The sequence below is a fragment of the Numenius arquata genome, chromosome 16 (genome assembly GCF_964106895.1).
Source record: "Numenius arquata chromosome 16, bNumArq3.hap1.1, whole genome shotgun sequence".
NCBI lineage: Eukaryota > Metazoa > Chordata > Aves > Charadriiformes > Scolopacidae > Numenius > Numenius arquata.
Window position 1 is genome coordinate 15,044,448 of NC_133591.1, and position 13,738 is coordinate 15,058,185.

At 66.7% G+C, this 13,738-nt stretch overlaps 2 protein-coding genes across 2 annotated transcripts; both read left to right on the top strand.

Moving 5' to 3' along the window:
• The first annotated feature begins 3,007 nt into the window (after positions 1-3,007).
• SEC14L2 (SEC14 like lipid binding 2) lies at positions 3,008-8,095 on the top strand. Its single transcript, XM_074159442.1, has 12 exons — positions 3,008-3,135; positions 4,476-4,551; positions 4,655-4,698; positions 4,914-4,973; positions 5,062-5,250; positions 6,209-6,304; positions 6,592-6,652; positions 6,731-6,814; positions 6,984-7,090; positions 7,173-7,312; positions 7,405-7,574; positions 7,656-8,095. Exons 1-12 carry the CDS (start codon positions 3,082-3,084, stop codon positions 7,805-7,807), a joined length of 1,233 nt encoding a protein of 410 aa, XP_074015543.1. The 5' UTR covers positions 3,008-3,081; the 3' UTR covers positions 7,808-8,095.
• A 962-nt stretch (positions 8,096-9,057) lies between these two features.
• On the top strand, positions 9,058-11,789 carry MTFP1 (mitochondrial fission process 1). The gene is made up of 4 exons (XM_074159738.1): positions 9,058-9,144; positions 10,255-10,382; positions 10,469-10,701; positions 11,577-11,789. The coding sequence occupies exons 1-4, from the start codon at positions 9,093-9,095 to the stop codon at positions 11,650-11,652; spliced, it is 489 nt and encodes a 162-aa protein (XP_074015839.1). The 5' UTR covers positions 9,058-9,092; the 3' UTR covers positions 11,653-11,789.
• The last annotated feature ends 1,949 nt before the right edge of the window (positions 11,790-13,738 follow it).

The following is a 13,738-nucleotide window of genomic DNA, read 5'->3' on the forward strand; positions in this document are numbered from 1 at the left end:
GAAGGAGGACAAGCACTGGGACAGGGACAAGGAGCGACACAGGGAAAAGGACCGGGACAGGAACTGGCACTGGGATTGGGACAGGGATGAGGACAGGAGCTGGGACAGCGACAGGGAGTGAGACAGGGACAGGGATGGGCACAGGTATCAGGCTCAGAGACTGGGACAGGCACTGGGATGGGGACAGGCACAGGGAGCAGGACAGGGACAAGGGCCGAGACCAGGACAGGAACCAGTACTGGGACAGGGATGAGGACAGTCACCAGGACAGGGACAAGGGCCAGGGCCAGGATGGGGACGGGCTCTGGGACAGAGACAGGGAGAGGATTAGGCGCAGGGACAGGGATAGGGGCAGGGACCAGGACCAGGATGGGGATGAGGACAAGGACCAGGAGAGGCACCAGGAGAGGGACAGGGAGCAGAGACAGGGAGTGGGAAAGGGACAATGTTCTGGGGCCGGGATGGGAATGGGCACCTGGACAGGGAGAGTGATGGGGAGAGGCACTGGGACTGGGTTGGGGATGGGGACAGGGACAAGGACAAGGAAAGGGACTGGGAGAGGCACTGGGAGAGGGACAGGGATCAGGGACCAGGATGGGCACAGGGACCAGGACAGGGACCAGGGCCAAGACAGGGACTGGGGCCGGAACAGGGACCGGCACTGACACAGGGACTGGGGCTGACACCAGGACAGGGACCATGACACGGACCAGCAGCGAGATAAGGACGGGCACCGGGACCAGGGACCAGGACAGGAACCAGGACCTGGAGCCACGGATGTCCTGTGGAGCCATGGGAGAGGGCACTGGGACAGGGACAACACACCAGGACCCAGAAAGGGACTGGCACCAAGAGAGGGACAGGAACAGGGACAGGGGCAGTGCCAGGCATGGGGACACGGCACCCCATGGTCCCCCACAGCCCCACTTCCCTGGGGACACAGGGACACGTGCACACACGGGGACACAGCCACGGGGACACACACAGCCCTGCACACGTGGACACCCCCATCTGTGCACCCCACGGCCATTGCACACGCCTGGGTGACACGGGCACACGCCGACACCCGAGTAACCCCAAATCCAACTGCCCCCCCTCCCACCGACACCCCTCGGCTGCCCCCGTCCCGGGGGGTGCCAGGCAGCCCTGCCGGTGCCACCGTCCCGGCCCCGCTCCGGCCACGTGTGCCCGGCACATGTGCCCGGGGGGGGGATTTACCGGGAGGATTAGCCGCCGCACGGGCCCCGCCGCTGACCTGCTTTTGGCAGGGGCCACGTTGGGGACAGGGACTCGGTGCCACCGCAGGACGGGTCTGGGTGTGCCTCCAGTGTCCCCTGTGTCCCAACCGTGTTGAAACCGTGGGGGTTTAATCGCAGGGTGGGCAGGGCCCCACCGCCCACGGCCGGCATCCGGAGCCGGTTTAACCACATGGCAAAGCATCCCTGTTCCCGTGGGCTCGGCTGGGTCCTACGCAACTGCCTGGAAAACCCTCTGGCTTTGGGGAAGAGCCGGGAAAGATGGTCACCGATGCGGGGCCCTGGGTGGCTTTGGTGGAGGACACTGAAATAGGAGCCTGGGGGGTTCTGCGGTGAGCTCTGCCCCACGGAGGGGACATGAACGTGGGGATGTGAACATCGTGGGACACGCATGGGGTGTGACTAGCTCTATGGGACAGCCAGAGGTTGAGGAGATATGGGTGGCTCCATGGGACATCCATGGCTCCATGGGACCTTTTTAGCTCCATGGGACATGGATGGACAGCCATAGGGCCACGGGACACAGATGGCTGTGTGGGATGTGTATCGCTTCATGGGATATCCATGGCTTCAAGGGACATGTATGGGTCTGTGGCACACTTATGGTTCCATGGGACATCCATAGGTCCACGGGACACGGGTGGCTCCATGGGATGTTGACAACTCCATGGGACATCCATGGCTCCATGGGACACATATGGCTTCATGGGACATATATGGCTTCATAGGACATCCATGGTTCCATGGGATATACATATCTCCAGGGCACATCCACGGCTTCAAGGAACATGCATGGCTCCATGGGGCATCCATTGTGCCATGGGACACAAATGGCTCCATGGGACATGCACAGCTCCATGGGACATGGATGGCTTCATGGATCATCCATGAGTCCAGGGGGGGCACATGGCTCCATAGCACCCTATCCCTCCATAGCCCCCAAACCCTCCAGTGGCCCCTATACCTCCTGTGCCCCTCCATATCCACCATACTCCCTCACAGCCCCCCATATCCCCCTAGTCCCCCTGGTACCCCATACCCCCAATAGTCCCTCTACCCCCGCAACGTCCCCATAGTTCCCCATAGCCCCCATACTCCCCCCATATCCCCCTTGCCCCCCCCCACCCTCCAAGTCCCCTGTTCCCCCACACTCCCTATAGCCCCCCATAGCCCTCCATGTCCCCCGTATTCCCCATAGCCCCCATGTCTCCCCATGCCCCCCATAGCCTCCATGTCCCCACATACCCTCTATAGCCTCCATACCCCACCATGTCCCCCAGTCTCCTCCATAGCCTCCACGTCCCCCCATGCCTCCTACAGCCCCCATACCTCCCCACGCCCCCCATTGTCCACCACAGCCTCCGTGTCCCCCCGTGCCCATGTCCCCCATACTCATCCATGACCCCATACCCCCTATAGCCCTCATACCCCCCCGTGCTCCGTTAATCCTCTATAGCCCCCATGTCCCCCCATGCCCTTTTAGGCCCCAACCCCCCCCATGTCCCCCCATGACCCCACGTCCCCCCATGGCCCTATCCCCCCTATAGCCCCCATCTCCCTCGCGCTCCATAATCCTCTAGCCCATATCTCCTATAGTCCCCGTGTCCCCCTATAGCCCCCGTGCCCCCCCCGTGTCCCCCCGCCCGGCTCCCGGGACGGCGGCGGGCGCTGACCGGGCGGGCAGGGGGCCGGGGCAGGGTCCAAGGCCGGGGGGGCGGGCCGGGCCGGGCGGGGCGGGCCGGGGCGGTGCTCCGGGGCTCCGCAACCTGCCGCCGCCCCGGCGGCCCGGCAGAGGCGGCGCATCCCCCGCCGGGCCCGCGGCACCATGAGCGGCCGCGTCGGGGACCTCAGCCCGCGGCAGGCGGAGGCGCTGGCAGAGGTGAGCCGGTACCGGCGCGGGGGGGGGGACCGGAGGGTGGGAACGGGGTCGGGCCCCCGGGGCCGCCCCGGTGAGCTCCTGCATCCGCGGCGATGGGCATCACTCCCCCGCCCCCGCCGCCCCGTCCCGCCGCCTCCAAACCCCCCCACCGGAGCCCGAGCCCCCGGGCTGAGCTCCCCCCCCCCGCCGTGGCGCTGCCACTGGGCAAGGACCCTCCCGGGTGGGTCCCGGGGGTCTCACCAGCCGGAACCCCGGGGCCGGGCACCGGCGAGCCCCCCACCGGTGGCTGGAAAACCTCCCGCCCCACCGCGGGGCTCCCGGGGCCGAGGATGCCCGGCCCAACCGGCAGCGGCCACCCGCAGCACCACGGTGGCCATGTCACCCAAGGCCACCTCCGACGCCTTCACCGACAGCTCGCCGGGGTGCCAAGCGTTATCCCGGTTTATGCCACCCGCCCCGGGAAGGGGTGGAATTCCACCCCCACCGACTTTATCTTATCGCTGCCCTTTCCAACCCAACCGAACTCCAGCCGCGGGCCATGACCCGGGGGGCAGGAGCGGGCACGGGGCACGCAGCCCAAGCCCCGCCGGTGCCAAGGCGGGTGGGCGAGGAAGGGCGAGCTGCGAAACCCATCCGCCGGCACCTTGTTTTTCTCAGGATGAAGGAGCTAATCCGGGGTTTAATTACACCTAAATTCAGCGGGAGATAATCTAATCAGCCTCATTAAGGGGAGGTCCCGGGCTGGTACGGAGATTTGGGCCTTAGCATGGCCGGGGTGAGCGGGGCCACGTGCCGGGGGTGCCCTGCGCCCCCAAACCGCCCCCCCCCCCCCCCCCCCAGTTCTGCACCCTACCACCCTCCTGCCCACGCTGGGGGGGCTGTGACTCGCTGGGGTGTCACTGGAGCAGGGCGACACGCGGTGACCGGCTCCGTCCCAAAGGATGCCACCCGTGATGGCAGAGGAGGGGCCTGGTCCGCCTGGTCCCTGAGGGGCGAGGGTGGCCGGAGGGATCCCCCTGGGGGCACCCGGGCAGGTGGCAGCCCCCGCTTGCGCAAGGGGACTGGCTTGGGGACACCCAGTGCTTGGTGGCCAGTCTGGGGACAGTACCCTGCCAGGGAGGAGAGCGGAGACGCGCCACTCATCATGGCTGCACATGGTGGCAGGGACGGGGCAGGGGTCCCAGTCCTGGCTGGGACCTTCTCACCTGGGACAGTCTCAGTCCTGGCTGGGACGTTTTTTTTGGGGGGGAAGGGGATAGGGAGGGGACAAACCTCCAGCCCTGGGGCTTTTGGGGTGGGAGCAGGGACCCCTCTGCCAACAGTCCCTCTTCTCCCCCCAGTTTCGGGAGAACCTGAAGGACGTGCTGCCCTCCCTGCCCTCCCAGGACGACTATTTCCTCCTGAAATGGCTTCGAGGTAACCCCAGGGTGGGGGGGACACCCTGGAGGGGGGGGCTGGAAGACCCCATGGAGGGGCTGGGGACCCCAGCGTCGGGGCTGAGCTCTCTGCTCTCTTACAGCACGTTGCTTCGACCTGCCCAAGGCAGAGGCGATGCTCCGCAAGGTGAGAGGGCACCCCGCTTTTTGGGGAACACCCCCCCTCCCCCCCCCCCAAATACTGCCATCAAGCTCCCAGTTGCCACCTGGGATGGGGCAGCGTGCCGTGGGCCACCAGCCCAGCCCTTCTCTCCCAACAAGGGTGACCTGCCCGTGGGGTGCACCCGGGATGGGGGGGTCCCCAAATCCCCTCACCCCGTCTCACTCTGCCCCCCGTCACAGCACATGGAGGTCCGCAAGCACATGGATGCTGACAACATCATCTCCTGGGAGGCCCCTGAGGTGGGTGTCCCTGGAAGGGAATGTCCCTGTCCCCACTTCCCGGGGAGGGGTGCATGGTCCTCCTGAGCCCACCCCCATGCTCCCGCAGGTGATCAGGAAGTACATGTCGGGGGGGATGTGCGGCTACGACCGGGAGGGCAGCCCCATCTGGTACGAGATCATCGGGCCGCTGGACGCCAAGGGGCTGCTCTTCTCCGCCTCCAAGCAGGACCTGCTCAAGAACAAGTTCCGCGACTGTGAGGTGCTGCGGCACGAGTGTGAGAAGCAGAGCCAGAAGGTGGGCGCCTGCCTGCCCCCATCCTGCCAGCCCCACCAGCCCGTGTCCCCACTGTCCCCATGAGACCATGTCCTGCCCATCCCCACCAGCCCCTGTCCCTGCCAGCCCCATAAATCCATGTCTGGGCCATCTCCACAACTCAGTGTTCTACCCAGCCCTGTACATCCACATCCAGGCCATCCCCACCAGCCTGTGTCCCTGCTGTCCCCACCAGCCCCTGTACCTGCCAGACCCACAAGTCCATGTCCAGTCCATCACCCCCAGCCCGTGTCCCTGCTGTCCCCACCAGCCCCTGTCCCTGTCAGACCCATAAGTCCATGTCCTGTCCATCCCCACCAGCCTGTGTCCCTGCTGTCCCCACCAGCCCCTGTACCTGCCAGACCCACAAGTCCATGTCCAGTCCATCACCCCCAGCCCGTGTCCCTGCTGTCCCCACCAGCCCCTGTCCCTGTCAGACCCATAAGTCCATGTCCTGTCCATCCCCACCAGCCCGTGTCCCTGCTGTCCCCACCAGCCCCTGTCCCTGTCAGACCCATAAGTCCATGTCCTGTCCATCCCCACCAGCCTGTGTCCCTGCCAGCCCCGTAAGTCTACATCTTTTCCATCCCACCACAGACTATGCTCCTGCCCAGACCCCCAAGTCCATGTCCAGTCCATCACCCCCAGTGCACGTCCCTGCCAGCCCCATAGGTCCATATCTGGTCCATCCCACCACCCAATGTCCTCCCCAGCCCCGTAAGTCCACGTCCAGTCCACCCCCAGCCCGTGTCCCTGTCCCAGCACCCACACCAGCTCGCAATGTCCCTTGTCCCCACACCAACACTTGGTAGGAGGCCTCAGCCAGGGGGGACCAGCCTGTCGGGGACAACCCCATCCCTGGGGCTGGCTGGGACCACCCTCCCGCGGGTCCCCACAGGGGCCGGGCACCACCTGAGCCCCCCGTGTCCTCCCATCCCAGCTGGGCAAGAAGATCGAGATGGTGCTGATGGTGTATGACTGTGAGGGCCTGGGCTTGAAGCACCTCTGGAAGCCGGCCGTGGAAACGTACGGGGAGGTGAGGGGCTCCCTGCCCGATGCCCCTGCCCCACTGTCCCCCCGACCTCACGGGGACTATGGCTGTGGGGACTGTGGCCAGGCTGCGGTGCTGACACGGTGACGCAGGGATCCGGGCTGACTCATAGCCCCGAGGGATGATGCAAGAGCCGGTCCCTGCCAGTGCCCTGCAACCTCCCCGGCAGCATTTTGGGGTGGGGGTTCCGGCCTGTGCCCCGCTGTGCTCCCCCTGTGCTCTGGTGGGTACGTGGGATGGAAGGATGACCTGAGGCTTCCCCCGTCCCACAGCTCCTGTCCATGTTCGAGGAGAATTACCCCGAGTCCCTCAAGCGTCTGTTTATCGTGAAGGGTGAGTTCAGCCCCGGGGTCCTGCTCCCCCTGGCCGGGTGCTGACCCCCACCCTAATGCCCCCCCATCTGCCCTCCAGCCCCCAAGATCTTCCCCGTGGCCTACAATCTTGTCAAGCACTTCCTGAGCGAGGACACCCGTAAGAAGGTTGTGGTCCTGGGATGTGAGTCCTGTCCCCCTCCCTGGGGTCTCCCCAGCTGAAAACAGGGTGACATGGCCTCCTCTGCTTTTGTTGGATGAGACCCCAACCCTGGGAGGGGGGTCCCCGGCTGGGCTGGGGCTCCCCGTGTGGGTCACTGCCCGCTAAACCCCGCTGTCTTCCACCCCACCAGCCAACTGGAAGGAGGTCCTGCAGAAGTACATCGACCCCGAGCAGATCCCGGTGGAGTACGGGGGCACCCTGACGGACCCCAACGGGGACCCCAAGTGCTCAAGCAAGGTAGGAGAAGCCAGCCCCGGGTTCCTCAGGGGTGCAGGTGTGGTTGTCCCCCATACCCACGTCCATCTCTGTCCCCTTCCAGATCAACTATGGGGGGGACGTGCCTCAGCACTACTACGTGCGGGACCAGCTGGCACAGCAGTATGAGCACACAGTGGTGGTCAACCGTGGCTCGTCCCACCAGGTCGAGTACGAGATCCTCTTCCCCGGCTGCGTCCTCAGGTGAGGGGAGACCTCCAGGCCACAGGGAGGAGGGGGGGACATGCAGACAACGGTGGGTGTCCCCAGTCCCACACTCTCTCTCCCCCACCCAGGTGGCAGTTCAGGTCGGAGGGAGCCGACGTGGGTTTCGGGGTGTACCTGAAGACCAAGATCGGGGAGCGGCAGCGGGCGGGCGAGATGACCGAGGTCTACCCCAACCAACGCTACAACTCCCACCTGGTGCCCGAGGATGGTTCCCTCACCTGCTCCACGCCCGGCATCTGTGAGTGCCTCCCCCTTCCCCAAGGAGGGTCCCAGGTGGGCTCCCCGTCTCCCTGTCACCCCACATTTCCCCTTCCCGCAGACGTCCTGCGCTTCGACAACACCTACAGCTACCTCCACGCCAAGAAGGTGAGCTACAGCGTGGAGCTGCTGCGGCCCGACGCCGCCTCCGCCCAGCAGATCCAGAAGCTGGGGGACAAGCTGAGCGAGGTGGCCCTCAACCACAGCCCCTAGCCAGTGTCCCCCACACCGCGGGGGACCCCCAGACCCCACGGCCGGGCAGGCGGCTGCTCTATGCCCCCCGCCCCGGGATGGCCGGGTGCCCCCCTCCAGCATGGCGGCCGGGAGGATGGATGGAGGAAGGGGGCTGAGCCCCTGGAGCTGACGGACCCAGGCCGGGGGCTGAGCGGGGCCCCAAGGGGCTGGAGCGCCTGGGGTGTCCCCCCCGCCCCCTCTGTGCCTTATGTGGGTCCCGCACCCACCCGCTGCTGCGTGGGGTGGGGGGAGTAAAGGGATGGACTGAGCTGGGTCTCCTCTGGTCTTTGTCCCTCAGCTCCATACCTGCAACTTGCTGCCCCCTCGGCCCCGTAACTGGGCCCTGCTGCCTCCCTTCAGCCCCATAACAGGCCCTGCTGCCCCCCCTCAGCCCCATAACGGGCCCTGCTGCCCCCTCAGCCCCATAACGGGCCCTGCTGCCTCCCTTCAGCCCCGTAACTGGGCCCTGCTGCCTCCCTTCAGCCCCATAACGGGCCCTGCTGCCTCCCTTCAGCCCCGTAACTGGGCCCTGCTGCCTCCCTTCAGCCCCATAACTGGGCCCTGCTGCCCCCTCAGCCCCACAACTGGGCCCTGCTTCCGCCCTCGCAGCCCCATAACCAGCCTTGCTGCCCCCTCAGCCCCATAACTGGGCCCTGCTGCCCCCTCAGCCCCATAACGGGCCCTGCTGCCTCCCTTCAGCCCCGTAACTGGGCCCTGCTGCCTCCCTTCAGCCCCATAACGGGCCCTGCTGCCTCCCTTCAGCCCCATAACTGGGCCCTGCTGCCCCCTCAGCCCCACAACTGGGCCCTGCTTCCGCCCTCGCAGCCCCATAACCAGCCTTGCTGCCCCCTCAGCCCCATAACTGGGCCCTGCTGCCTCCTCAGCCCCATAACGGGCCCTGCTGCCTCCCTTCAGCCCCATAACTGGGCCCTGCTTCCGCCCTCCCAGCCCCATAACCGGGCCTTGCTGCCCCCTCAGCCCCATAACCGGACCCTGCTGCTACCCCTCAGCCCCATAATCGCCCCTCTCCAGCCCCACAACCGGCCCCGGCCCGGCCCCCCCCATCCCGCCCATGTGACCGCCGGTGCCGCGGCGAGGTCACGTGGGCGAGGAGGCCCCGCCCCTCTCCCGCCGCCGCCATCTCGCGGCCGGGCCGAGGCCCCTCCCGCCCTGCGCCGGCGCGTGCCGCGGGGCGGGGCCTGGTGACGCGCCCTCAGGGGCGGGGCGGGCTCGTGCGGCGGCGCCGGCGGCGGGAGCGCGCGCCATGGGGACGGAGGAGCCCGACCTCTACCGGGACACGTGGGTCCGGTACCTGGGTGAGAGCCGCACCGGCACCGGGCACCGGGCACTGACACTGGGCACTGCGTCGGGCACCGGCACCGCGTACCGGGCATCGGGCACTGACAGAGGGCACCGGGTACTGACAGGGGAACCGGGCACCGGCACCGGGCACTGACACTGGGCACTGTGTCGGGCACCGGCACCGCGTACCGGGCATCGGGCACTGACAGAGGGCACCGGGTACTGACAGTGGGAACCGGGCACCGGCACCGGGCACTGATACTGGGCACTGCGTCGGGCACCGACACCGGGTACCGGGCATCGGGCACTGACAGAGGGTACCGGGCACTGCACCGGGTACTGACAGCGGGAACCGGGCACCGGGCACCGACAGGGGAACCGGGCACCGGCACTGGGCACTGACACTGGGCACTGCGTCGGGCACCGGCACCGGGTACTGGGCATCGACAGGGGGCACAGACAGCGGGAACCGGGCACCCGGTACCAACGCGGGAACTGGGCACCGGCACCAGGCACTGACACTGGGCACTGACAGAGGGTACTGGGCACTGCACCAGGTATCGGGCACCGACAGGGGGCACTGACAGCGGGCACTGGGTACCGGCACCAGGCACGGGGCACTGCGTCAGGCACCGACACCCGGCACCGCACAGGGTACTGAGCACTGGCACCGGGTACCGGCACCACACACCGGGCACTGCCCTGGGTACTAACACCCAACACTGCACACCAGGTGCCGGTACCGGCTACCGGCGCTGCACACTGGGCACTGACACTGGGTACCGGCGCTGCACACCGGGCACCGGTACTGCACCCTGCACCGGGTAACGGCACTGCACACCGGCACCGTTACCAGCACCGGGCACTGACACCAGGCTCTGTCACTGGTACCGGGCACCAGCACCGATACCGGGTACTGGCCCCGTGCACCGGCCCCGTGCAGTGACACTGGGTACCGGGACCGGTCCCTGTCCCCAGCACCGGTCACAGACACCGGTACCAGCACCGGACACTGTCACTGGTCACCGACAGCCCAGCCATGCCACTGGTAGCGGGGTCCAAGGTGACCCCCCCCCCCGCTCCCGGTGACACATCCAGCCCCACTGACCCCCCCTGACCCCCAGGTTACGCCAACGAGGTGGGCGAGTCCTTCCGCCCGCTGGTGCCGGTGCCGGTGGTGTGGGCCAGCTACGGCGTGGCCACCGCCTACGTGACCGCCGACGCCATCGACAAGGGACGGAAAGCTGCCACCGTGAGTGTCACCCCCTCCCCATCTCCCCCCCCCTGCCCCGGCCGGTCCTCCCCACCCCCACTGACCCCCCCTTGTCCCCTCCCCAGGCCCACGCGCAGGACCCCGCGCAGGCCACGCGGGTGGGGGTGGCCGTGGTGGACACCTTCGTGTGGCAGAGCCTGGCCTCGGTGGCCATCCCCGGCTTCACCATCAACCGTCTCTGCGCCGCCTCGCTGGCCCTGCTGGGAGCCCTCACCCGCTGGCCACCCCCCCTGCGCCGATGGGCCACCACCGCCCTGGGGCTGGCCGCCATCCCCCTCATCATCACCCCCATTGACAGGTACGGGGGGGACGTGGGGACGAGCGGGTGCCACCACCCCATCCCCATATAGGGGGGACATAGGGACACGTGCCACCACCCCATCCCTATATGGGGGAGGACATGGGGACACACGGATGCTACCACCCCATCCCCGTATGGGTGGAGGACATACAGATGCCACCACCCCATCCCCATATAGGGGTACACAGGGGTGCCACCACCCCATCCCCATATAGGAGGGACATGGGGACACACGGGTGCCACCACCCAATCCCCATATGGGTGGGGGACATACAGATGCCACCACCCCATCCCCATATAGGGGGACACAGGGGTGCCACCACCCCATCCCCATATAGGAGGGACATGGGGACACAGGGGTGCCATCACCCCATCCCCATGTGGGTGGGAGACATATGGGAGCCACCACCCCATCCCCATATAGGAGGGACATGGGGACACAGAGGTGCCACCACCCCATCCCTGTATGGGGTGGACATAGGGACACCCCCTTGAGGACACAAGGGTGCCGCCACCACCACATCCCCATAGTGGGGACACAGGGGTGCCACAACCCCATCGCTGGCCAGGGGGATGGAGTGCTGCTTCTCCCAGGGAAACCGGTCCCAGTGGGGGCTCGGGGGGACGGGACGACGCACAGGGTGACAGCGGGGGGGGGTTCCCACCCCAAACGGTCTTTGCTGGAGTCCGGCTGGGACACAGCCCCGCAGGGATGGGGATTAGCAGGAGCTGAGCTGGGGATTAGCAGGGTGAGGCTGGGGCCCTGGTGACGTGAGGGACAGGGTCCCAGGGGGAATTCGGGACACCTCCATCCAGCTCCACTCCTTGTCATGTCCCCCTGGGATCCCGCTGACCCCCTGGTCCCACCACAGGAGCGTGGATTTCCTGATGGACTCCAGCCTCCGCAAGCTCTATGGGGCACCGGGAGAGCCCCCGGCCCCACACTGACCCCCCCCACCCTGGGGACACTGAGACACTGCTGCTGTTGGGGTGCTGTGACCCATCGACTGTGAACCCTCGCTCCGGTGACACCCCGGAGTGGCCACCCTGCCCCATGGCTGGTCCTAATAAAACATTTCAAGCCCGACCCCGCGTTGGGTGGTGCTTGGGTACCGTGACCGCGCCAGAGCTGGTGGGGACCCATTGCCATGTCTCCCCTCCATGGATCCAGCTGGGTCCCAGCCCCTGAGGGATCTCCACCCTGGGACAGGGGGGTCCCTACATAGAGCCACGCTGATCACCACCACCAGCCTCATGGACCATACTGGGGACTGTCCCCCAAGGACTGCCACCACATCCCAGATCTTCGATGGTGCCTCCAGGGACCCAAATTCCCCCCTGCCAGGAGCCACCACCATGGGCTGCAGGTGTGCCACCATGCCTGGAAGCCAGACCTAGTGGTACCACCAGGAGATGTGGCTTCCAGGCATGGTGGCATGTCCCCAGCCTGTGGTGACAACCACATTGGTACCACCAGAAGAAGCTTTAGAGAAAAGCAAAGCACCTTTTATTGGGGAGGAAGAAGGTCACCGGCTCACACCGAGCTCTGTGCCAGGCTGTGGTGGTCCGGACCCACCTCACCCCCTTTCTTCGTCTCCCTTGGGGCCAGAGCCTCCACCACGCTCCGCAGCTCGGCGTGGAAGGGACACTGCCGCCTCGGCCGCCGCTGTCCCCGCCGGCGCCCGCCCAGACGCCACACAGCCAAGGCCAGCCCCAGCAAACCCCCCACCAGGGTGGCTGCCACCAGGGCGCTGCCCACCAGGGCCAGCCCAGCCAACAGGAACCTCTTCACCGTGCGGCACGGCTCTGGGGACAGCAAAGAAAGACAAAATAGGGGGTTCAGAGGTCACTTCGGCACCTGGGATGGTGGCTTTCGGGCCATGGGGTGACATTTGGTGTTGTCCACTCACCTTCATACCATGGCACCTTCTCCTTCTGCACCAGCAATGGTCCAACCGTCTCCCAGTGGGGTGTCCCCTCTCCCAGGAACCCTGCAGAAGGACACGGCCCGTAAAGCCTGTCCCAGACCCAGTAGCCCCCCAAGACCACATGGGGCCATCACATCCCATCCCTGGTACCTGGCAGCTCTCCGGGGAGGGTGTCACCAGGGGGACAGCCAGTATCACAGCAGTGGCACAGGGCACTCTGCGAAGGGTCCTCTGCATTGTGCCAGCTGGGAGGAGAGGACAGAGCTTGGGGATCCAGGGGTCCCTCCCCCCAAGACCCATATGATGCCATGCCAGCAGGTCCCTCCAGCCCTGCAGGTCTTGGCCACCCCAAAGGGGTCTTATCTCCCATCAGCACCTCCCCAGTTCACCTGCACCCAGAGGGACCCAGCGGAGCTGGGACGTGCAGTGATGCCACCCCACTACCAGGGGTAGAGGTGGCATCTAGACCACGGTGGGGTGGCTTGGTCCTCCCAGATGGGTCCTTCTGCCCAGTGGCTTCTGCTCCCAAAGCAGCCATGGGTGGTTGGGTCCTGGGCCACCATGAGGGAGCCTGCGCCAGGGCTGAGCATACCTGCCCGTGGCTTGGCTGTAGAAGCAGGACCTGGTGCCATGTCCCCAGGCGCCCGCGGGGCTCCACGCTGTCAGCAGGCAGTGCACGTAGACCTGCCGAGACATCAGCCCCAGGCAGGGCATGTCACCACCTCGAGGACCCTGCTCTCCTCCCACCCAACCCCATGGGGCTGAGACCACCCCAGCAGGGAGCAGGAAGCCCCAGGTCATCCCCAGCAGGGCCTCCGTCCCACCACCAAGGGCATCACCCCAACCTCACCTCTTCCTCCTCGATCTCATCCTCCAGGACGGGAGCTGGGATGGTGAGCTGGAGAGTAGACACCCCTCTCCAGTGCTGGACAGACATGGTCACCAGCTTCTGCCCGTGCAGGCACCTGAGCCAGGAGAGCACCACAGGGACATTCCCAGGCTGTCCCCAGGCCCTGGACATCCCTCCCCATCAGGATGTCTTGCAGGACCTCGGGGTGCCTGGAGAGGCAGTCCCTGCCTCCCTCCCAATGGGCACTGACCCCTGG